This window comes from Pinus tabuliformis, chromosome X (assembly GCF_031772625.1).
Source record: "Pinus tabuliformis cultivar Carrire ecotype Pingquan chromosome X, CPIR1, whole genome shotgun sequence".
NCBI lineage: Eukaryota > Viridiplantae > Streptophyta > Pinopsida > Pinales > Pinaceae > Pinus > Pinus tabuliformis.
This window is the reverse complement of record NC_142308.1, coordinates 481,185,380-481,212,273: the sequence shown is the minus strand read 5'-3', so window position 1 is coordinate 481,212,273 and position 26,894 is coordinate 481,185,380. Positions and strand designations below refer to the sequence as shown.

The 26,894-nt window shown below is 39.4% G+C and overlaps 1 protein-coding gene across 1 annotated transcript in view; it reads left to right on the top strand.

Annotated features, from left to right (window-relative positions):
- LOC149140774 (integrator complex subunit) overlaps nt 1-26,894 on the top strand; it is a 232,979-nt gene that overhangs the window by 106,075 nt on the left and 100,010 nt on the right. Inside the window, exons 5-6 of the mRNA XM_089447315.1 lie at nt 209-305; nt 382-473. Of these exons, the coding sequence (XP_089303441.1) occupies nt 209-305; nt 382-473 (189 nt within the window). The remainder of the gene's footprint in view (nt 1-208; nt 306-381; nt 474-26,894) is intronic.

Below are 26,894 nucleotides of genomic sequence, written 5' to 3'. Positions count from 1 at the left end.
ATCTCTTGGGAATAAAGAAATATGGGATGCACATTGAGGATTTAGTTTGGTTAAATGGAGTTGTATTCATGAGTAAATTATGACATTTTTGTTTACCATATTGATTAAAGAGACCATATGTTGGACATGAATGTTGGAGAAGCTTTTACAGTTGTTAGAGCTGATTTTTCCTAATTTCTTCTTGTGTACTGAACTGATCAATTGATAGGCAGGTTCCCATCTTTTATATATCATCTAATGCTGAAGAGACTTTGGCATTTGTTAATACTATACCTGAATGGCTTAACAAGCAGCGGCAAGAAAAGGTATGTTAATTTGTTGCAACAATTATTGTTATAATAATGGAAGTTTCAAGAATTTTACGTTGACTTTATGATGCAGTTATATGCAGGGGAGGCTTTATTTGGCCACATTGGTCTGATGATGGATAAAAGGCTTCACTCATTTTCTGCACTTCATTGTCAGCAGCTTGTGTGAGTTTCTTTGTTTTCAGTTTCTCTGATTCATTTCTTTCTTTATTGCACTAAAATAAATTCTCATAGATCATCTGTATAAATTACAATGTTTGAATTCTATAGACGTGCAGATTAAAGCCTTGCTTCTAAAAAATCTTTCCTTTGGAAAAAGAACTAGTTATCCTCTAGGGGCTTATATATGCGGTGAAGATAATATGGATGGCTCAGAAACTATTACATGTATTTTATGCTATTTTCTACACACGTTTTGTAGATTGAGGAGTACAGGAGAATTGTTGAATGGAATCTGCTAATAGTATTTATATTGTAACTTCTGTATCTTGATTGCCCCATCTATCATGGAATTTAAATTTATATTTTCTTCCACTTAATAATTCACTTGTGCAGTCTGATAGATCCTCTATGTTGGGAGCTATGGCACATGGTTCAGGTTCGAATTCAAATTCGGCAACGATTAAGTTCGATTCGAATTTGAATTTTCTGATGAGGTTCACCATTGACGTCGTCTATATACATCTAATTTTTTTTCAAAATATATAAAAAATATTTGGAATTATATATATATATATATATTTTTTTTTTTTTTCTCCCTGCAGAAAAATTGTAACCTTTTATTAAGAGATAAACAGTCATATATGCACATGCAAAAGCATTTCAGTTGCTGTTCCAAAAAGAGACGGCAAGAACAAAAATGGGCTTTTTCCAAAAAGACACAGCCCCTAGATCCAAAAAGGAAAAACTGACAAGATTTGTCCTCCTGAAGTAATAGCATCAAAACCTTCAGGAGCGACCAGTCATATATGCATCTGATATAGTCCAAGAGTTTTATACATCCACTACATAAATAAAAGAGTGACATGGCATCAATGTAAAATGACCACTGTGATAGCATCATTCTAAACCAGAAAGAGTCAAAATTATAAGGTGATGATTGACTGATGTGGGTATGTCTGGAGTCTGGACTGTCCCCTCTATGTGTTCGATGACCTGCCATACACCCAACACCTGTTGAGCACCCTCCTTAGAGAAAAGTTCTGCATCACTGTTGTGTTCCCTGTAGATGTGACAACAAGTTAAATAATCAAAATATTGTTATAATTGTTGAACTTCCTCTAGAATAGGCTGCAAAGTATGATTATGACACCTCTGGACAGCATTAAACCAGTCGATCACGTTTAAGGAATTCCCAAAGATTTGCAAGGATCTGCATTCTAATTCTCTGGCCTGGCATGACAAAAGTTTAAGAGATAGCAGCTCAGTGTAATTGTTCGAACTTCGAGCCTCTCCCCAGGCCTATTTTGGGCTTCAGGAAATGTTGTCTGCTAAAGTGAAGGATGAGCCCTCCTCTGCACATACCATTTTCATTTGTGGCTCTGTCAAAGTACGCCCAGGGGATATGATAGTTTATCTCTTCTTCCCTTACAGCTCGGGGAGCTGGAAGAGACTGATTAGAAGGGAGCAGTGAGTAGATCGCTGCTATTTCTGAGGCAATGATTGCGCGGGCAGAGGTCCGGTCTCTAAATATTGCTTTGTTCCTAGCTAACCAGATTCCCCAAAAGAACAGGGGAGGGATGTTCCTGTACATTTCATCATGTTCTGAGTCCCACCATGTTGCCAGGCTTCTCCGATGGTTTGCCCTCTCCAGTCCGGGTTACATCCCAATATTCGTTTGGTATTCTCAAAGGTATTGGCCGAGAGTATTCACAAAGGCATTGGCATAAACATAAGTTATATTAATTTGTAATATATGTAAGATTTATAAAATTTATAATAACACTTCCCTTAATTCCTTTAATTATATATAATTTAAAATATGTTAACTCACATTTATATATATTAATTTTATTATTTAAAATAGATTAACTTTATAACTTGTTAATAATATTATGATGTATGAATTATACCCTGCATATCATATTTGTCGATTTTTGTAGCATTGGGAGGTATTCCCGTGTTGAGAAATCAATGCATGTAGTTATTAGGGTTTGATTCCTCTTTTCTTGATAATTACTTGTGATATGTGTTGGCTTCTTTTACTTCTTTATTATGTTATCTTTCATCAAGCAATTACCAAATCAAAAATGCATGAAGATCACAAGAACAAGAGACACAAGATGTAGGCACTCAACTAGGGCAAAACCCCTCTTCAAGGGGAAAACCCAGTCAACTCTTCTTCAATAATAGAATCAAGTCAAAGTGAGACAATCCAAGACCTTTTGACCTAGACAAAGACTTCCTCCAATCACCAAGTCAGCCCTCCTTCCAAGTAGATAGATACTGTCAAAGTCAATGAGAGTAACTTCCTTCAAAACTGCTTCAATTTGGAATTTCGACCCCCTGCAACTCAAAATTTCAGACCTGCAGTTACTGCAGAAATTTTGGCCCCTGCAACTTGCCTAGAAACCCTAGAAAAATCACACATGTGAGAGAGAGATGCCCCAAAAACTTCGATTTGGTCTTTATTTAATTTGTTCTTCCTTCTCCTTGACTTCGCACTCCTTTTTCTTGCTCTTGTACTGCAGATCGAACTTGTGGATGAATGGATGCCAAATAGGTTGAGCTCTTCTTCTATTTATACTACTTCCACAGGGTCAAATAGCCCCAATCTGGGCCGACTTCTTCAAGGCAGGGCTGACTTGGTGAGGAGGTGACAAATGACTATTTTGACTCAAAAATAATTTTCTTTACATGATACAAAAGCCCAAGAAGGGTCTAATAAATATGACAATGACTCTTATGACTCAAGAGAAACCCTAGAAGCCTACAATGGAGGCTTTGACCTAATAAATAAATAAAATGAGCATGAAACCCATGCTTGAAAATAATTTTCTTTTTCTTCTTTTTCAATTTTACAATAAATACATAATGACAAAATACAATAGCAATTATGAAGACCGACCATAGTTACATTTTCAACACTCCCTCTTAACTAGGGAGGTATTCATAATTATTCTAATAGGTACAAGGATGTACTCAAATTGACATTGTTCATTGAAGAGTTACAACATACGCAATGCTAGGGATACCCTAACTGCCAAGGTATCCACACAACAAGGACTAAGGTGTCATCTAGGCAATTGCCACTATAGGTAACATCATGCTACAACCCTGGTATCCATCCAATAGGATATAAATACCATCTAGGCCTCCATGCCCTGGCACCAACTCTTACAGGGATCCAAGTACCCTCCCTTTGGGATCTAGACGTCAACTGAGATCTTGATATTAACTAGGCCACGATGTCCTCCCAAATACCAACATGCAGACAATTTTATGGTACTTCATCTCTCCCTCTCAACCAAATCAAAGATATCCACTAATCTGAGCATGCTCCTAAAATAAACTAACTTCTTGTTGGGAAGAGATTTTGTCGACACATTAGCTACTTGTTCATTTGTTGGTTTGTATTGTAGTTTCACGGCCCCATCTTGAACCAAACTTCTAATGTAGTGATACTTATTGTTAATATGCTTAGTCCTGGCATGGAACACGGGGTCCTCAGACATTTTGATGCTGCTTTGATTATCCGAATTTATAACTGTGGGATCCAAGGGCCCTGATAGAAGTTTCCTTAAGCAAACCGCTTCTTTTCCAACTTCACAAGCAATAACATATTCAGCCTCAACACTATTCAAAGCAACCTAATCTTGTTTACGACTTATCCAAGAAATCATAGTGTATCCCAAACTAAAACAACCACCAGTAGTGCTTCTTCCATCCTTCTCACTGCCACCCCAATCTGAATCGGTGAAGCCAATTAATTTGATCTCCTTTCCATCATACTTTAGATAGTGATGAATAGTCCCACACAAATACCTCAAAATATGCTTGGCAACTATCTAATGATCAAGACGTGGCTCCAATTGAAGTTGACATAAACATTCACTGCATAACATATATTGGGTCTAGTATTCACCACATACATCAAATGAACCAAGCAACTAACAATAACAAGTAGGATCAATGAGGCTAGAATCTGAACTTTTCAATTTCTTTAAATTTGAGATCATTGAAGTTGTCATATGGTGAAGAAAGTTTAACTAGGTTTGGTCTTCATAATGACATGATCTTTGTAAATGATGTAATAAAAGGAAATAAATTATTTTTGTATGCCTTGCTACATGGGTTTCATGAGCAAGAAGTGTCACTAGGTGATAGACTTCTTGATGTCTTTAGGATTTATTTATATGTCAAAGAGTCATGTCATATGTATAGAAACTCTTCATGCATTTATGTAAATGTATACAAGTCTACAAAGTTGTGAAGAAGCCCTCCAAAGACCAAGCATAATCCTCCAAGAAGTCTGCAAGCAAAAACAAGAAGAAATTCTTTATGTCGGCTCCAAATAGAATTAGTTAGTAAATGAAAGTCACGTCGGCTCAAGGAAATAGTCATGACGGTTCATGGGTTCATGTTGGCTCAAATATAGGTGGTTCACCACTATAAATACCCTGTCAAGGTATCCACAAAATGCAGATCACAGTCTCACATTTCTCTCTGAAACTTCATGAAGATGGGTGCAGGTCTCTGCAAATAAGAAGAGACATCTCAGTTCTTTCTCTGAAATTTCGCATGGGAATGGAGAAAGCGGATCCGCACTACAAGTAGGCATACAAGGAAAGGCTTGACTGCACCTCGGATGGGTATTAGGTGCAGGAAAGCTACACTTCGGATGCATGGAGGAGCAGACAGGATCTCGAATGGATAGTTAACCTCGGCATAAGAATATCTCCATAGTCCTGGTAAGCCACAGTATCAACAGTAACAATATGATCAGTCTCGGATCCATAACAATGAAGGAGCATGACAATCTTGGCATGATGAAAGGAAGGTAAGATCACAGTCTCGGCCTAGTGAGAAGGTAAGATCACAGTCTCGGCCTAGTTAGAAGGTAACATCACAATCTCAGTGGAACTACCTCACAGCAGTCTCAACTTAATAGATATCACAATGATCCTAGATCTCAGTCTCGGCATATGTATATATCATCATGTTGAAAAGAATTCCGAAGTCCAGGTATATAGAGGTGCAGTGATGAGGGTTTCAAGCAGTGTCAAGTGCTACTGTAGCAATGACAGTGATGGTTATATTCTCGGCATAATGGAAGAAGCTGTGACAAGGATAAAGTCATGATCCAGTTCGTGTAAGATCATGATCTTGTTGAAAATGCAGAGATCACCTCTGTAGCAATTTCAAGGGACAGTCATGGTGCAGCAATGAAGTGATCAATGATGGCAGCAGAAATGAAGATATCAATGATGCAGTAGTGCAGCAGTGATGATGATCTCAGCAGTGGCAAGGAAGAGGATTGATGTCTTGGTCTTGGAGAGGCAGATTGTGTCAAGGGTCATGGTCTTGGTATTCATCAATGGAATCTCTATAAGAAGAATTTTGCGTGGGTTTTCCTCTCCAAGAGGGAGAGGTTTTGGCCCTGGCAGAAAGCCAAATATTTGTGTTCTTGTCTCTTTTGTCTTGATAGCAGTTTGATGAAGCTAACATACACACACTAATAATAATGGAAACATCAAGCTAAGATAAATTGTATAAATACTTCACAAATTGTTATCATGTAATGAAGAATCATTGTATTTTCTGAATGCCCTAGATTCTTCAACATGGTATCAGAGGGTTGGTTCAGAAGTCAAAGAGGGCAGAAAAGAGACAGGCCAACATCAAGTTTCAAGCATAGCAAGCTGAAAAATATCAAGATCTCTACCTTGATCAAACCCTAGTCTACAACAGCAGTATGTAAACACAAGGATAGCTGATCAAGGAGACAATCTACAACAGCAAGCTCTTGTATCTCAAAGACGACACCATTTAGAAGAGGATCGAAGTCCAAGAAGCAGTCTACAACTACAGTCAACTACAGCAAGGGCTTTGGAGATCAATAATCTGAAGACGAAGTATTCAGAACTCTGGTTTATAGCAACAGCTTTGGTGTCTTCCACAATCCACATCATAGCATGATCTCAACATTCCTGTGATTGGATCCTTTCAATAAAGAACATTTCAGATTCCTACTCAAAGAAGCAGATCATCTACTGCATAGTGTTCAAATTTGTATGGACAGTACTCGATGTAGAATGAAGGTGTTCACTAATTGATGGATCTCTATATCATGACAAGCAATCACAAGTCAATGCTGCATACTACACAATTATATCAGCAGTTTGTTGATATATATATCAAGATAGCTTGAAGGCAAGGAAGGCAATCTGCCTATCAAAGATCTCAACCGAAGGAAGCACCAATATGTCTACTCTAACTCTGCCAACTTGATCAAGGTGAAGATTTCATCTTCACAATAAAGTAAGTACATTTTATAATCAAGTTTGGTTTTATGACTTCATGATTACAAGAAGACCTATATATTGGATGGGTCATCAAGGTTCTTGAATGGAATGAAAAAGATTGTTATAATCCTTAGAGAAGTCAATACATCAAGGTCTCCTTTGAATTCATGAGAACTCTTAAGAAAGGAGACATAAGAAGGATACATGAAATACTAGAGGATATACTATCTGAAATGCAGTAAAGAAGAATGAAGAAATATCTTCATGAGATCTCAGTTATGAGATTTGGGAAAAATGATGAGAAAATAATCATCATTGATATTGATATTGACAATTCCATGAACAAGAAGGTTACCTAGATCAACAGTTTGTGGTCTCTATGTTGAATAGAGAAAGACAAAGGACTCAAATATGTGCAAAGGAAAGGTTGACAAAATAGTGCTATGGAAAGATTACCTGAAGGATGGAGGAAGCTGAAGAAAGGGATCAGGGAAAGAGGGAGTAATAGATCTCCATTATGAATGAGATGGTGTCCCTCTCAAAAGGATCCTATCAGAAATCCTTGCAGGTATGATCATGGTAAGAAGATGCATTGTGGCATCATGGAAGCAAGGGCTGAGAAGCTTTGTTAAGAGATAGGTGTTTCCTACATATGAAATCTAGAAATATGCCAATCAAATTAGTAGTATATATCACTGTTGATAATATCGCCGAAATATCGGCGATATTCGGAAATATCGCGATATTTTCGGCGAGCCGAAATATCGCCGCCAAAATATCGCGATATTTTCCTGTTTTAAAAATCTCGCGCGATTTCCGATATTTCGGCGATATTTCCTAAAATATCGCGCGACGAGTGAAAATATCGCCGGCGAGGTTAAAAACTTAAAAACAGTCCGCGCGCGCTGTATAAAATGATTTTTGGGTTTTTTCACGTCATTGTTTTTCTGAGAGCTGGAGCCGGAACGTGGTCTGTGCTTCTGTCCCCTAGACAAGAAAGGGTTATCAGTGATACACATGGTTCATCACTGTGCTATATTCAGTCTCCCTCAGTTCGGTCACATGATTCAACAAGCTCAGATCTCAGTCAAGGAGTACTACCTAATATACTGAACACAGTCCCGGCATACTTATATATCTGTGATTTTCGGATAGGAAAAATTGTAGTGATTACAGTGTCATCTATATAGTTGTTCGAAGGCTCTGCAATACATACCGTTATAATTGGATGACATACCACAGAATGTCACCATGATGTGCCAAACAGTGATTAGTTCAACCTAGATTACAGTACACAAAACTTGGACAAAGTTTCAATGCTAAATCACAGTGCACAGTAGCGGATTACAGTAAAGATAATAAACACAGTTTCCGTGACAGATTATAGTATGGTTCAGTGCTGAAGTTATCAACAACGAAAGGACATCAATATCATCATAGTCACATGTTCTTGATCCTACAATTTGGTGATACAATCTCAATGGAATCCTGGTAAGAGTCTCGATGCTATCTCAGTCAACCATAACGGCACAAGTAATCTCGGTTTAGTGCAAAACGGTGCAAATAATGCCACAATAATATGCCGCAATGATATGCAAATCGTAGTATCTAGGATTCTATACCAGCAAGGAGGATTAAACTCTATAACAAGACCACAAGGATCTACAATGAATAGAGAAACAAAATCACATCAACTTTGAAGATCACCCGGAGGAAGCATCAGTGCATCTTCAACGTGATCAAGCTGAAGATTTCATCTTCAGTGTTTTCTTCATATTTATGTGCCAATGTGTTTATTTCATGTTGTTATTGCTTTATATGTTTAAAAATCTGAAAAAAATGAATATATTATGCATTTTTTATGCTTGCCGATATTTGCCGATATTTTGCCGATATTTTCGCCGATATTGCCGATAAGATATTTTCTGGACCCTCGCCGATATTTTCCCGATACCGATATTATCAACACTGGTATATATAATCTCGAATTCCAAGATGTAAGACAACAAATAGATTTAATAAATAATTAAGTTTTGAAAAATCTATTCCTATTGGGTAACAATACCCCTTCAAAGGCTTGCAACAAATCTTAAAGCAAAAAAAGCACAAAGCAATGTTACCTCATATGTTAAACATCAAGCATCCACACAAAGCTTGTACACCATTATTTGCCTCCTAAGTCTTTTATTCCAAATGATAAGAACAATTTACAAATGCTAGCAGAGCTCTCTTTCCTATCTTCTTCTCCAACCCCCTTCGCAATAAAGCAGAACACTTTGTTTTATAGACCAAGAGGGAGGAGTTTCCAAAGAGGAGTGCAAATCTCTAGAAGAGAAAAACTCGCCATATGCCCCACTTAACTCCCCCTAAAACATGTTACTTAACTCCCCCTAACTTGTCTCCAACTCATTATTAACTAACTGTGAGTCTTAGTGAGACTGGAGACAAGTAAACTGTCACTTAACTCCTCCTAACTTGGCTCCAACACTGTGTTAACTAACTATGAGTCTTAGTGAGAGTGGAGACAAGTAAAAACCTATCACTTAACTCACCCTAACCTCTCTAACTCATTATTAATGTGAGTCTTAGTGAGACTGGAGACAAGTAGAAACATGTTTTCTTAATAATAGGGAGCAATTTTATTCACCTTTTTTGAGTGAATAATTGATTTTCATGAGGAAAAATTAATATTTTTCTCAAGAAGGGGGTACTAAGGTAAAGTGGGTGCTCTGGGTTAGAAAATGAATACCTCTAAGGCATACAACATCTATTAGTACCACCCTTTTGTTATTTACATAAAATTTACAAGGAAAATTCCTGTTTGCGAGAATTTTTAATTATAGAAAAAATTCCTAGAAAAATATAATGCAATTCCATGAGACTATGGATAATGATTAGTATGGTAATATACATTGACTCTAGAGTTAGACAACACCACTAAGGCCTAGCCATTAGGCGTACTCCAACTTTGGAGGTGTGAGTGAAAAAAATTAGCAAATTATTAATGGCTAAAAAACAAATAATAATTAACCAAGTAAACAAAAACACTCTAGAGTAACTTCCCTAATAACCAAGTCCTAGGGAGCTAAGTCTTTTAAATAAGTTCATCATGCTAACATCATTTATTACAATTTCGCCATCGGGGTACAGAAATTGCATAGAGAAGAACACCGGAAGAATGAGAAAAATTGTTCTGCAAGACTTCTCAATTGAAATTTGAACAAGTGTCTTGTCCAACTTTGTGACTCATTGCAAGTCTTGCTTGGTACATTTGGGGAGGTATTACCCAACAAAAGTGGGTGACCCTATAGATGAAAAGTTTTCTCCACACACTTCGCATGTAGCTGGCCAGACAATAGCCCTTGACAACCTCCACTAGTCAATGACGTGCAACTATTCATCTCGGCCACTTGGATTAGTGATATGCCTCTGACCCATCTCGCAAGCGCACATGTACGAAGGCGGGCTTCTGGTCAAAAGTTACTTCATTCATTTTGTAATTAGGTGCTTATACTTGTTTGTACTTTGGGATTTCGATATGGATTACTTGGAAGAAGGAGGGGTTTGACCAAGATCTTGTTCCCTCACCTTAAATGGGGGGTTAGTCTACAACTCTAGTCAATGGAACCTCCTCTAATGGCCCAATGGGTATAGGAGGGGTACTACTTGGGAAACTCTGATTGAGATAACATGTCCCATCTATCCCTATTCCATACTTACCACTTTCCATCGTACATTACAAGTCGTTATTCCACCTTCATTCTTTGGGTTCAACCATAGTTTTTAAAACCGTTTTTGAAAACTGGTTACCGGTCAAACCGGCCGGTTAGCAAGGCTGCCGGTCTGAACCGGCCAAAAAACCCGGTTTGACTGGGCCTTTCGCCATTTTTCAGCCCTAACCGGTGAAAACCGGCCGGTTTAGGACAGAACCGGCCGGTTTGTATCAAACCGGCCGGTTCTGTCCTAAACCGGCCGGTTCTGTCCTAAACCGGCCGGTTTTAGGCATGCCCACCAAAACATGGAAAAAGGCGGATTTTTTACTGTGGTTTAGGGAAATTTGACTGTGGTTTAGGGGTTTTTGACTGTGGTTGAGGCTGATTTTGATATCGACACCACAGGTTTGGATTTGTCATAGCCTATAGGTTAAGATTTCTCATGTATACTCCTTGTCTTTGCCATATAAAACTCCTCCCAATCCTTAGATGCTTCATTATATTAGACTTTGATGCTTCCATGTCTACTTTAAACTTCAGGAAATTCAGATGCCAAAGATAGCTCAGATCTTGGACAAGTATTATTGTTTCTAGTTGTCATAAAAAATGCCTTAAATCTGTCAATAAGTTAGGTTACAGAATTCCACGTTTTTGTACTTTAGATGTCACTGTCCAAAGAAACTCGGATGTCAGAGTTCTGATTTTTCATAGAGGTGTTATTTTGGATGTTCGCGGGGTAATGTAATTCAAAGAGTTTCTGACGTCCACAAGAACTTTCACATTAACATGTACAGTCATCAGAACTCCAGTGTAACTTCTCATTAATTTCTAGTGAGGAAGTTCGGCCTTTATATCTGATATAACATAAGCTTTTTGGTTCTCTTTCAAAGTCTCGGCTCACCTTGCTATAGTACATAGAAATTTAGAATTTTCCCTGAAATACAGAGAGAGAAAATGCAAATGCCTTACAGGTCTTGAACAGACTATTTAAACCTTCTTATATTCTTATTCCTTTGGAGCACTCCTTGACCTCAGCACTTTTATGATCTTTGACTTCTTTGAAAATCAGACTTTTTGCTCTAAGTCGGCATCAGAACCAGGATTAGTAGCGACATCAAGGAAAGGCAAAGAAGCAATGGAAGGCACTAGTCGTGCAGGTCGACAAACTCGTTCTTCCATTAGGTCCACTTCTATTATCATTGGTGGCATTGATACTGAGGTTGCAGATCAGGCTGAGGCATCCTCAGACTCTGAACCAGATGATGTCTATGTAGCTCCTGATGATGATCCTATGTCTAGCAGTGGTGATGAACTTGATGATTGATCATGTGTACAGTGTAGACTTGTAGTAGGCCAATGGCCTCATAGCTTGCAGCATTGTTTTTGGACTTTATAGGCCATTTAGAGCCTCATTTCTTATGTATTTTGCTATTTTGTCGATGATATGTATTGTACTCGGTGCCATTTTGATATATTCACCTTTACATGGTATATAAATGAGCAAACTTTGCATATTTTGTCTCTATTGACTTGGAATCATGGTTTTACATCTTAAAATAGTTTTGTTTCATTAAAAATTAATTATTTAATGTATTTTTGTAAAACCGGTTCGTTTAGACCAAACCAGTCCCGGTTAGACCGGTTCCGGTTGGTAAACCGGTTCATTAGGTGGACCGGTCCGGTCACCGGTTCCGGTTTTAAAAACATTGGGTTCAACTGACCATTGGTTCTCTGGGATTTGGCACCCATACATCCACATACCTACGTAGGGCCCGAAACTTGGCGCTGGGAAATTGAAGCAACTAAAAGAAAAGGAAGAAACATATATTGACCACAAGCAAAATAGACAAAAGAATATCAAAATACAAAACATGGTCGGGACATACACATTAGCACGTGGGCAAAAGCCTAGCATGAGCTCAATCTCACCCATTATGGCCATCACCTAGTTCTTGAGCACCATATCGCTCCTATACATCGTGAAAGGAACCCTCGCATGTCCCATCCCCAATGGGCAATGAGCTGCCTCATCATTAAGGGGTGATACACTGCTATATATCATACAAAGCATGATCTAACCCTTTGAACTACGAGAAGTGATACACAGAAAAACCAAGAAAAAGTAAAAGGTGCACAAGAGGGGTGGAAAAACAAAGGCCGAGTTGGTAACTCATGCGTCCATGATTGCTCCCTCCTCACATCTATACACTCAAGATGTGGATCTCCATCATGCTAGACCCTTTGACCATGACACTTAGCCATGAAGTCTTCTTCCCAATGTTATCATCATTGTTCACATAACACCTATTTATTGAAGGGTAGACTGAGGAAATGTTACCTCCCCTTGGGGGCTGAAAACACCTAATAGGGTGGTCCTTTAGCCATTGCTACCTAGGGAGGAAACACCTTTGTGAGTTCAAGACTCTGAATTGGGAAGGGAAGCCTTGTTTGAAGTACGAAATATCCCTTTACATTCAAGCTTGGTCCACTTAGATGCAAAAATGATTATTGTATCTAATGACTTGTTGCTTGTTGGACTTAGTGATGTGATTGTTAGGTGGTTCCACAACCACGACCTAGACAATTTCGCTGGATCCCAGGCCTCTAGAGAAGCATATTGACACCCACAGGTGAAGTGTTGAGAGCCATGGGACTCTAAGTAGCGGCAGAGCATCACATACACCCTTGGGAACCTCCAGTACCCACAATGTTCTGGCACTTTTCCCTACACTTGATGACTTTTCGGGATGATGAACCTAGACCCAACAATCCCCCAATTGTCTTAGCACTTCATGATGGATGACAACTAATCCAAGGCCCAGATGAAGATGGTCTCACTTCTTGAGACATGGGAGGGCTAACACCACCTTGTAAGACCTCAATATTGGAGCAGAGAGTGACACTATGGCCATTTGGAGACCCATGAGACCACCTTTGTGCCCCAAGATGAAATTTGGGGTCGATAGAGGGATATTGACAGAAATATGAGGGCCAACCCTCAGAGGATGATTTTAGAAGGTTTCTACATCTAGCTTGGCACCAAGAAGCCTTAACGCATGGCTCATATAGCCCTACGCATGGATGACTTCAGCGCTACGATTCAGATCTGTGGGCAAACCTTATGTTTTATGTGTTGGCTAGTGGGTTGGCTTGTAACCCAATTCATCATTGTAATCTTACTTGAGATTTAGGGGCTTTTAGTCTAATTAGGATCTATTACTCATATAAATAGAGGAAAGGACTATTGTATTTCTCATCATCATCATTGGGAGATTTTGTTCTCTCTTAGGAGAATTTCGACCTTCTTTACTAGTGGGAGAGATGTGACCTATGGAGTCTAATTTGTATTGGAGCTATTTCTTTGTCTTTGGAGAAGTTATCTTGGATCAATGATGGATTATTTCATGCATGTTATCTTGTAAGTGAGCCTTGTATTTGATAATTTTTTGCTTTATGTCTAATGTATGGAATATATTGGTAATCTAGGGATTTTCTATTGTTCCCTAATTTGTTGAAAATCAATTATATAGAAGCTAGACATTGTTATTGCATGCTTTGCTTGTTATATAACATGTGAATGGTATTCCCCTTGGGAACTCATGTTGTAGCTTGCCCAAGTGCCTTCGATCCCTCACAAAGATAATAGTTAGGGTTTTGATGCTAGCGCATCAAAATATCCTTACTCCGTTGCAAAGATTAACTAGCCTCAAGAATCCATAGACTCCATCCACCCTAGGGCTATTCACTGGCCATCCTTTGTTGGTGATCAAACAAACTTTTATCCATAAATTTCTTCCTTTCTCTATCTTGCCTATTTCGGCTCTCTTAAGGCCAAGCGACCAACTAGGGCTTGGAGCGAATTTCTTGGGAAGATAAAATTTTGGTGTCGGGGAATCTAGATGCCAAGGGAAGGGTAGTTGCACATAAAACAGAAAGTAGCACATATCTAGTACAAAATTTGAATGTGCCCAATGGCTGTCAAGGCGCAATTTTCTTCCTAGTTGTAGGCATTTGATGTGGACATCACCAACGAGGTGGCTTATGAGGTGACAAGGGGAAGGGTTCGCATTGAATTACTCTCTGTCCTAGATCTCACCAAAAATAACAATGCTGCAAGACCCAATGGAAACAAGATAATCAACAAGGAAGACAAGAACTGTTGCTAGTCTTAGTGGTGCCGGATTCTACAAATACTCACTACCAACAATCACATAAGCACATGAGCCATCCCACATTATCAGTGCCCACACTTGCTCAACCATTCCATTGCTAGTGTACCGATTGCACAAGGAACTCTTCATTGTTGTTCAGTTAACCCAAAAATATGAAGTTTATTGAATATTGAGTGTTATGTAACTTGTTTTGGGAAGCATCACGTGATAAAGGTTATAATATAATTACAATTTTGAGGTTTTTGTGGTTGTTGTTTGTAGAGTGAGGACTTGGATTATCCACAATGTTGGAAGACGAGTGCATGCTAGCAAGAGGAAGTAGGGGTGGCAGAGAGGTTGCTTGACAACAGATAGTCGTGACGAGTGAAGGAAAAGAGAAGATAGGTCGAAGAAAATTACTGACAACTTTGGGCTGTAGATAACGGAAGCAATCGTGGTGCATGCATGAATATGATAGAGGAACAAGTGGCCAGACAAGCCTAGTCGTCAAGTGAACAAAGTTTGTTGCGGGGACAAGCAAGCATGACTGACAAATTGAAGATCGTAGCGGCCAAAGCTGATAGGTCACAAGACTTGGGACATCGATCGATGGTTTGGGTGACAAACGACACAGTCATAAAGGAGTCGTGGCAAGTTGGATTTGGTAGCAGTAAGCTGCCAGTGCGCAAAGTTGACTGATAGAGTATTGTTGGAGGAGGAGTGGCTGTTGACCATTGACATGATGCAGGGACTCGGGGTGGCAGAAGATTCATTGCAGCAGGCAAAGACGTGAGCGGGTTTGGAAGTTGGTAGTGCATAGGGTTGTAGCTCGGGGCCACACTGGTTGAGCACATGGAGGAAAAGGTAGAGAAGTTAGAGGATGTGGAGGCGAGGAAAAGCAATCGAGTTGAGTGCAGTGCTACTAGTCGGCAACATTCAAACCAAGATCTAGAACTTGAATGTTGAGTCGACCGCCAGAAGGTACTGCAGAGAACAAGAAAGAAGTTTCCGTCATATGTTTAATGTGAAAGGAAAACACAAGATTAGTCGTGTGCAAGGGCCGAAAATAAAGTGGAGTAGTCGGAGACACACGAGAGTCCAAAAAATTTCAATATGCAGAGGAGATAAAGTGTCAAGTAGGGTGGAAGAGCACAGTGTAAAGGTGCTATGGTCGACAATGTAAGTAGTGTGAGAGACACTGCATCAGGGATATGCACAAGGGTGTTGGGGCAATATGTGAGGAGCCATTGAGAAAGGGTTGCACAATGAAGTTTGTAGTTGGACTATGAGCGGGTCAATCACAAAGGGAGAGATAGGGTCTGGTACAAGTGGTGCCACAGAGCAGAGAATCGTGCTGGGCATGATCGAGTAACTGCAGGATGCCATTGCCAATAGAACTTGTTGGGCAAGGGATCTGTTGTGACAGGCATGAGTTGGTAGTGGTCGACAGAGCATGGTACAAAGGACAATACCAACAGGGTTTCACTAACCAGACTAACAGAGGTCAACCCTTAGAAGGAGAGAGGGAGACTGTACCAGTCGAAGGCATGGTAGTAAATTTAGTGGATGTCTCAAAGGACTAAGACAGATCCACGTGGAATGATCTTTGCAGATCTATAAACCAACAAGGTTCTTGTGGGTGCTAGAAGGACGTAACACCAATGTCACATGTGTTGATCAAAATTGTCATTGATGTTAATATGAGCAATGATGAAGATAATGATGCATGGATGATTGTTGAAGCTCCAACCTTGTTGAAGATGCTCTAAATGAAGAACACACTTGGAGCCCTAAAGAAAAAGCCCTATCATATGATGAAAGCCTAAAGGCTACCAGGGAAAAACATATGATTGTGATGAATAAAATAATGATGGCAGTTCACAAATATAATTTTATTGATGGTAAAATGACCTTATTTAAGGATGAAATTGGCATAGGCTCGTAGAAGACATTGAACTCTTTCCAACAAGCTATTACACGCCTTCTAACTCCTCATAGTCTAAGAGAAAATGATTTTATGCTGCAAAATGTCCTCATAAACATGATAGCGATGATGAAGACGAATACAAAAAGAAGATGTTCAAGAAGAAAGGGTCATATAAAAAGAATTTCTTCTCCAAACAAGATGACTCCGATGAAGAAGAATTCATGATTACAAAAGAAAAATCAACTAAAAATACCTTTCTACTCAAAAGGGATAATGATGAGTCTGATGAAGAGGATGACTATGCTGGAAGCAGTGAAGTTATTCATGGCATTCATGTTGATTTGGGGTAGCATTGGATGTGCTCTAGCCACGAAATTTGGTGGAGAGGTTAGGGCACATAAGATCTCCAATACCTAGAAAGGGTTGGGGCAGATTCTAGACAGATCAGGAGATATTAAAATAATTAATATTTTTAATGGAGTCCCTAAGTCTAAACTTAGGGAAAATAAAATATTAATGTGTATTAATATGAATCTGTGTTAGAATGGTCCAAAAGACATGGATCAAGCCAGATCTAATCTTAGCCGTTGATTAGGGACTTAATCTTGGCCGTTGAGATGTCAACAGAAAAAGTATAAGAGGAGGCTTGAGGGGCACTTGGAGAACACACTGAAGGAGACCAGTCAGTTCAATTTCTGGAGTAGGGTTTGCTGAGAAATTGAACCAGTGGTCTCAAGAGGCAGCAAGTATGGAACAGAGAGACGGGATATTAGCGCAGAAGAGGCAGACGTAGAGCTAGAGGAAGCCACGCAGAGGCGCAGAGACTGCGTAGAGCCAGAAGGGCCTGTGTCATTTGCGCAGAGGCTGCAGGAGTGATATAGAAGCCCAGAGAGGCTGCACAGAGCTTTAGTAGGCTGACACAGAGAGTTTCAGGCTGACGCAGAGGGTTTCAGGCTATAACAGAGGTCAGAAGGGCCTATGCTGGGTTTAGAAAAGTGTTGGAAGTTTGTCTATCTGTGTCTAAGCCAATTTGGCACCCTGTTGTACAAGAAAATTGCTGAATAATAAAATCCTCCCTTGCTGCATTGGTTTTCCCACATTGGGTTTTTTCGGGGACATTAGTCCAAAATAAATGTGTCAATGTGTGCATATGTTTGTTTCTGTATTACGGTGATAGCTGCAACAATATTTATTTTAATGTTTGATGAAGTAATTTCATGAATAACTTACGATGAAATAAGTAGGAAAAGTAAATCAGTTGCTGCAGTGATAGAATTTTCATATGGTATCAGAGCAAGTAATCAGAGACAGAAAGGGAAAATCAGTTATGGGTTGAGACCACGATGCAGAGGCATCCATCTTAGGGGACTCACGTAGATTTTTAAAAGATTGCACAAGAGAGAGATTTTGATTTCTCTATGTTGGCTTCCAGGTTGGAAGAAGAAGTGGCGTGCATGACTAGTGCTACATCATCAGAAGTATGGTATATAGACAGTGGAGCCTCGTGGCATATGATGGGAATCAGGGAGTGTTTCTCAGAATATCGAGAAGAGAAGATGAACTTTCAGATCACCATGGGGAACAAGGCAAAGTGTACTCCAGTAGGAAAGTGTACCATAGTTTTTTAGACAGAATCGGGAGAGCGGTTCCGTGCCATAAATGTGTTGCATGTGCCAGGATTGGGGATGAACTTACTTTCCGTGTCACAACTACAAGGCAAGGGCTATGACGTCTACTTCATCAAGGAAAAAGGTATACGTCAAACACCCGCGCTGGAAAAAGAAAGGGCATATCAGGATCAAAAGTAATCGGTTGTACAAATTACAACTAGAATCTCTAATGGCACTAATAGGTAGTCATGGGGACAAAGACTTGAACGAACTATGGCACAGAAGGATGGGTCACTTGCACCATGGAGCTCTGAGAATTCTCAGGAGCACTGTAACAGGAGTTCCGAAGCTGAGTACGGAACGAGATGATGTATGCAGGGGAAGCGCTCTAGGAAAGTATGCCAGGGCGGCATTTCTTAGGAGCAACCACAGGGCCAAGAGTGTACTAGGATTGATACACTCAGATATTTGTGGACCTATGTCTGTCAAAGCTCTTAGTAGTGCCGAGTATTTCCTTACCTTCATTGATGACCACTCAAGGAAAACTTGGATCTATTTTCTGAAAATCAATGATGAGGTTTTCTGTCGATTCAAGGAGTTCAAGGCTCTAGTGGAGACTCTGACAAGTAAGAAAATAAATGTCTTGCGCTCAAATAATGGTGGAGAATATGTCGATAAGGACTTCACTGATTATTGCGCTAAGGGGGGCATTAGAAGAGAGTGGGCAACTCCCTACAGTCCGGAGGAGAATGGGGTGGCAAAAAGGAAAAACAGGACTATTGTAGAAGCAGCGAGGGCCATGCTGTATGCTCAGGAGATGCCAAAATTCCCGTGGGCAGAAGCATGCAACACAACTATCTACGTTCAGAACAAGACTCCTCATCGGGCATTGGGCAAGATTACTCCAGAGAAAGTCTTCACTGGGAAGACGCCTAAAGTCAGTCATTTCAGGATATTTGGGAGTTTGGCATATTGTCACATACCCGAAGAAAAGAGGAAGAAGCTAGATCAGACTATAGAAAAGGGGTATCTGGTAGGATATAGCGTGGTAGGATATAGCGAGAATGCTAAGGCATACAGGATCTATCTTCCAGGGGTAGGAAGGTAGTAGTACGATGAGATGTAAAGTTCATGGAGGGTAGAGATTTCAGAAGATCTCGCGAAATGCTTTCCAAGGAGCAGTCGAAAGAGGATCTGTTGGTCATGCCTCTTCAACCAACAGAAGTGAAGAATCCTTCCTCAGATCAGGAAGATTCTCAGGATGAGGAAGAGGAGAGAACAAAAGCACTTGTTGGCAGAGGGAGAACCAGTAGAGAACTTCGTCAGATTCTGCGTGATGCAAAGAACTTCATCGGAGAGCCAAGGAACAGTAAAAGGGAGCGGAAATAGCCAAACAGGTATCAGACATTAGTAGCTCAAGATGGAGAGCCTGCCAGCGTCAAAGAGGCAGCTCAACATCAGGTTTGGCTAGATGCGATGGTGGAGGAGTATAACTCCATAATGGTAAACGATGTCTGGGAGGTGGTGTCAAGGTCTCAAGATAGATCTGTGGTAGGTTCAAAATGGATCTACAAGATCAAATATGATGCGGATGATAGTATTGAAAAATACAAGCCCAGGTTTGTGGCTAAAGGGTATGCTCAAAAGGAAGGGATTGACTATGAGGAAACCTTCGCCCCGGTAGCCAGGTATACATCTATTAGGACCGTGATATCTCTTGCAGCCCAGATGGGATGGGAGATCCATCAGATGGATGTCATGACGACATTTCTGAACAGGGTAATAGAAGAAGAAGTATACATTGATCAACCAAAGGGCTTTGAAACTCATGAGAAGAAGTCTCATGTATGCAGATTGAAGAAAGCCTTGTATGGGCTGAAGCAGACACCACGAGCGTGGTATGGTTGAATAGATGGCTACTTGCAGAAGATGGGGTTTGTCAAGAGTGACGTGGATCTGAATCTCTACTATCTGGTCGTGGAGAAGGTGCCACTTATCTTAGTATTTTATGTGGATGATCTCTTCTTGACAGGATCATCCAAACTCATTGAAGACTGCAAGAAGAATCTAGCCACAGAGTTCGATATGAAGGATCTGGGACGAATGCACTATTTCCTAGTGTTGGAAGTTTGTCAACAGAAAGGAGAAATCTTCCTTGGGCAAGGAAGGTATGCTACAAAAATCCTGAAAAGGTTTTGGATGGGAGACAGTAGACCTATGGCCACGCTAATGATCACCAACTAGAAGAAGATTGATGCATCAGAAGACAAGGATGTAGATCCCACCCTATACTGACAGCTCATAGGGTCCTTGATGTATCTAGTCAATACTAGGCCAGATATTTGCTACATTGTCAATACCCTTAGTCAGTTCATGGTGGAACCAAAGAGGGCTCATTGGGCAGTAGCCAAGCACGTTCTCAGGTATTTACAGGGAGCAATTGATTATGGGCTCTTCTACAAGGAGGGAAGGATATCAGGTTGAGTGGATTTACTGATGCAGATTGGGCAGGAAGTTCAGTGGATCGGAAAAGTACCTCTGGGTATTGTTTCAACATTGGATCAGGAATAACCTCCTGGTGCAGTAGGAAACAAAAGTCTGTGGCTCTGAGCTCGTCTGAGGCAGAATATATGTTAGCAAGCACAACTTCGTGTGAGGCCATATGGCTTAGAAAATTGCTTGTAAACCTATTTAGAAGAAATATGGAGGCGACTAGGATCATGTGTGATAATCAGAGTTGCATCAAACTCTCTGAGAATCCAGTATTTCATGATAGGTTGAAGCATATTGATATCCGGTGTCACTCTGTCAGAGATTGTGTCCAATGAGGAGCTGTAGAGTTGAGCTACACTCCTATAGGGGAACAAGTGGCATATATCCTCACCAAGGCCCTTGGAATGTCAAAACTTGACTACTTCAAGGAAAAGATGGGGATGGTAAAGAACCCCTTTCAGAAGTAGTGTGTTAGCAGCACGAATGAAGAGGGAGTTGCAGTGTAGATGCAGTGTTGGGAGAAAGGACCAACAGTAGCATAGATGCAGAGGGAGTTGCAGCGCGGATGCAATGTTGGGAGAAAGGACCAGCAACAACACAGATGCAAAGGGAGCTGTCATATAGATGCAACAGTGGCAATAGTAGAGTCATGGGCATCGGTACATGAGGCAGCAGTGCAGAGGATGTTGGGCAGGAAGGCCTAGCATGAGCATAGGTACCGATGCCGGATGATCAGAGTAATACTCAGTGAGGAGTATTGCTAGAGCACAGTCCTCGCTAAGAGGGAGTGTTGATTTGGGTTAGCATCAGATGTGCTCTAGCCACGAAATTTGGTGGAGAGATTGGGGCACATAAGATCTCCAATACTTAGAAAGGGTTTGGGCAAATTCTAAACAGATCAAGAGATATTAAAATAATTAGTATTTTTAATGGAGTTCCTAAGTCTAAACTTAGGGAAAATAAAAAATTAATGTGTATGATATGAATCTGTGTTAGAATGGTCCAAAAGACATGGATCAAGCCAGATCTAATCTTAGCTGTTGATTAGGGACTTAATCTCGGCCGTTGAGATGTCAACAGAAAAAGTATAAGAGGAGGCTTGAGGGGCACTTGGAAAACACTCTGAGGGAGACTAGTTAGTTCAATTTCTAGAGTGGGGTTTGTTGAGAAATTGAACCAGTGGTATGGAGAGCAGTCAGGAGGCAGCAAGTGGGAACAGAGAGACGGGAGATCAGTGCAGAAGAGGCAGAAGCAGAGCTAGAGGAAGCCATGCAGAGGCAGTAGAGACTGCACTAGAAGGGCCTGCGTCATCCATGCAGAGGCTGCAGGAGTGACGCAGAAGCCCAGAGAGGCTGCGCAGAGCTTCAGTAGGTTGACGCAGAGGGTTTCAAGCTATAGCAGAGGTTAGAAGGGTCTACATTGAGTTTAGAAAAGTGCTCGAAGTTTGTCTATCTGTGGGTAAGCCAGTTTGGCACCCTGTTGTACAAGAAAATTGCCGAATAATAAAATCCTCCTTTGCTGCACCGGTTTTCCCACATTGGGTTTTTCTAGGGACATTAGTCCAAAATAACTGTGTTAATGTGTGCATATGTTTGTTTCTGTATTATGGTGTGATATCTACAGCAATATTTATTTTAATGTTTGTTGAAGTAATTTCATGAATAACTTATGATGCAATAAGTAAGAAAAGTAAATTAGTTGCTACAGTGATAGAATTTTCACAATTCACAAATGACGATGATTCCGAAAGAGAAGAAGAAGGAAATGTAGATGAATTACTAATGAGTGCTATTGAAGAAAATGAGAAATTAAGGAAGAAGGTCATTTCTCTCAAAATAGAAAAGGAAGAAGCAAAAAGGAAGGAAGAATTTTTGAACAACAAACTAAAAGAAAGAGAAGAAATATGCGAGAAACGTGAAGCTGAAATTGTCTCTCTAAAGAAAGAGTTGAATCAGGTTAATAAGAGTTGGAAAAGTTCTCAAACTCTTGATAACATCCTTAATACTCAAAGACCTCAACATGATAAGACTGGAATTGGTTTCAAAGGTGAATCATCAAGTTCAAAGAAGAATGCCAATGAAGAAATCCAAAGAAGTTATGCTGACATCCTTTGCAATCATCCAAAAGAAGAGAAGTCGTTCCACCTAGAACAAAGATCCACCTACAACAACCCAAGGAATGAAAGAAAGCTATCTCCAGGAAAGAATATTACATCAAGTCAAGGCTATCCAAACAGGTATCAAACTATCTTTCTTGGTTATTATTTCTACTGTAAAAATTTTGGTCATCAAGCTAAGCATTGCAAGGCTTATAAGGATAATAGCTCAAGGAGATATAAGACCAATTATCAAAGTAAGCCGCTTGGCTCAAAAGAACAAGGTCAAATCAAGACCTATAATTCATTTGATCCTTTAGCTAAGTATGATCTAGTATGTTCAAAATGCAATGATTTTGGTCATGATGCACAAAATTGTTCATTTATGTAAAAAAGGGAAGAGTCTAAAAAGGAGGAACCCACTACAGGTAAATGTGGCCTTAGCTTTATGTGCACAAAGTGATGAAAATCAATGGTTTGTGGATAGTGGATGTTCAAGACACATGACAAGTGACCAAAAGAAGTTTATCTCATTAAACAAAAAGGATAGAAATGTATCCTTTGGAAGTGGATTTGCTAAAATTGCCGGAAAAGGGACAGTTGCTCTTGTTAATGGAAAGGGAAAAGCACAAAACGCATTGCTAGTAGAAGGGCTCAAACACAATCTTCTAAGCATTAGCCAAATTTGTGACCAAGGACATAATGTTATCTTTAGTACTAAAGATTGTGAGATAAAAAAATCCTCTTTAGGAGAACTTGTGGGAAAAGGAGTAAGAACACCAGATAACGTATACATTTTGAGTAAAATTCAAGAAGAAAAATGCTATATGAGTCAAACAGATGAAAGCTGGTTATGGCACAAGCGATTGGGACATCTAAACTTTGACAACTTGGTTAAAATCAACAAAACAAGTGCAGTGAGAGACATTCCAAAAATTCTAAAGCCGGAACAGGTTGTGTGTGGCCCATGTCAACATGGAAAGAAAACTAGAACTTGCTTCAAGACTAAGGAATTCTCAACATCAAAACCTTTGGAGATCATACATGCAGATTTATGTGGACCAACTAGAACTCCAACTCTACAAGGTGAAAGGTACTTTGCTCTATTTGTAGATGACTATACTAGAAATTTTGTGAGTATTCTTTATAAAATTTAAATCCGAGGCTCTTGAATGTTTTAAGAATTTTAAAGCTCTTGTGGAAAATGAAAAAGAATGAAATATCAAGTGTCTTAGAACAGATAAAGGAGGAGAATTTACTTCAAAGGAATTCAATGATTTCTGTAAAATACATGGAATCAAAAGCAAACTTTCTGTAGCAAGAACTCCTAAATAAAGTGGAGTAGTCGAAGGAATAAAGAATTGTGCAAGAAATGGCGAGAACAATGTTACTAGCAGTTGATTTGCAGGCCAAGTTTTGGAAAAAAGCAATTGGGGCAATGATGTATACCTTGAATAGAGCCCAACTAAGACCAAATAATGACAAGACTCCATATGAATTATGGAAAGGAAGACCTGCTTCAGTAAAATATTTTAGAATTTTTGGAAGTAAATGCTTTATGAAGATCAATGATGACTCACCAGGCAAGTTTGATTCTCGTGTTGATGAAGGAATATTTCTTGGATATTCTACAAGGAGCAAAGCATACAAATGCTACAATAATTGACTACGAAAGATAGTAGAAAGCATTGATGTAAAGATTGACGAAGTGCTTCCAGAAAAGGAAATTGAAGTCCGTGAAGAAGATTCTATTCTTGAAGAATCTAAAGAAGATTCAACAAAGGAAGAAAAGGGCCAAGAAAAACAAAAGGAACCATCTCAAACTCCATCAAAAGTAAAATTCCTTCAAAAGCACCATTCAAAAGAACATATTATTGGTAATGTAGATGATTGAATACAAACTCAAAGAAGGATGACAAATACACCAAGAAAGGATGATGTTGCCTTACTATCCATGGTAGAACCCAAAAACTTTGCTTAAGCTAGTAAGGACCCTCATTGGGTGAAAGCTATAGAAGAAGAAATGTTTCAAATCGAAAAGAATGAAACATGGGAACTCGTACCTCGTCCAAAAGATAAAAACATTATTGGAACCAAGTGGGTGTTCAAAAACAAAATGAATGAAGATGGTCAGATCATTAGAAATAAGGCAAGGCTGGTTTGTAAAGGATACTCACAAATTGAAGGAATTGACTTTGAAGAGACTTTTTCCTCAGTAGCTCGATTGGAAGCTATAAGATTGTTTTTGGCATTTGCTTGTTTAGAAGGGTTCAAAGTTTATCAAATGGATGTGAAATCAACATTTCTAAATGGTGATCTAAAGGAAGAAGTTTACATGGAGCAACTAGAAGGGTTTGATCTAGCAAAAGGAAAATATTTCATTTGTAAATTAAAAAAGGCGTTATATGGATTAAAACAAGCTCCTAGAGCTTGGTACTCAAGATTGGATCATTATCTACAACAACAAGGGTTCAAATAAACATGGTAAATTACTAATTACCCTTGTATATGTTGATGATCTGATTTTTTGCCAGCAACAATGATGATATGAGTCATGAATTTGCTCAAAACATGTCTAAGGAATTTGAAATGTCTATGATTGTTGAATTATATTATTTCCTTGGACTACAAGTAATTCAAACTAAAGCAGGTATGTTCATATCCCAAACAAAATATCTTAAAGACATGCTTAATAGATATGGGATGGAAGAATGTGTTGTTATGAGCACACCGATGACTATAGGTTGCAAATTAAGCAAAGATGATGAATCCCCTTCGGTAGATGCAACTCTTTACAGATCAATAATTGGAGCTCTTCTATACTTAACTGCTTCACGACTCGATATTATGCAAGCAGTAGGAATGGTGGCAAGATTTCAATAAGCTCCTAAGGAATCCCATTTGATGGCTATTAAAAGAATTCTCAGGTATTTGAAAGGTACTCTTAATTTTGGACTATGGTATCCCAAAAGCACAATTCTTACTTTGACAACTTACACTGATGCTGATTGGGCTGAAAGCATAGATGATTGAAAAAGTACTAGCGGAAATGCATTCTTCACAGGAGACTCTCTTGTATCTTGGCTCAGCATAAAACAATCATTTATATCTCTCTCCACAACTGAAGCCGAATACATAGGAAGCTCTGAAAGATGTCAACATAGAAACTAATCAACCAATCACTATCTATTATGACAACACCAGCGCCATCAATTTTTGAAAGAATCCGGTAATGCATTCAAATACCAAACATATCCCAATTAAATACCATTTCCTTCGAGAACAAGTTGCGGAGCAAAATGTTAGATTGGAATATGTCAATACAAAGGAACAAATTGCAGTTATTTTCACAAAGCCCCTACCACGAGAAGCATTTGAATATCTTCGCTAGAAGATGGGGGTCATTTCTCTTGCATCACATTAAGACAACACATTGACAGGGGAAGGAGCACCATGACAGGGGGAGCAACATGACAAGAAGCAACTTGATAGGGGGAGTACTTGGACACCCGCTTTTCCATTAATGTCAAAGGGGGAGAAAATGTTGGATGACGAGAGAATATTGCCATCAATGACAAAGGGGGAGATTGTTGATAAAAATTGTCATTGATTTCAATATGAGCATTGATGAAGATAATGATGCATGAATGACTGTTGAAGCCCCAACCTTGTTGAAGATGCTCTAAATGAAGAACACACTTGGAGCCCTAAAGAGGAAGCCCTAACATATGATGGAACCCTAAAGGCTACCATGGAAAAACATATGATTGTCATGATTAACATACTGATGGAAATTCACAAATATAATTTTATTGATGGTAAAATGACCTTATTTAAGGATGAAATTGGCATTGGCTTGTAGAAGACATTGAGCTCTTTCCAATGAGCTATTACACACCTTCTAACTCCTCAGAGGTTGAGAGAAAATGATTTTACAAGTTGAAATATAATGATTTTTGATGCTAGCTGACGTGAGCCTACATGTACAAGTCAGATTGTCATCATGTGACGCGTCTCTTCATTATAACTCAAATACATGTATAAATATAAGCTCGAACTCTTGATTCTAAGTATCAATCTTGGATCAGATTCAAGACAGAAGTGTAAGAGTTCACATCTCGTGAACCAAGGAG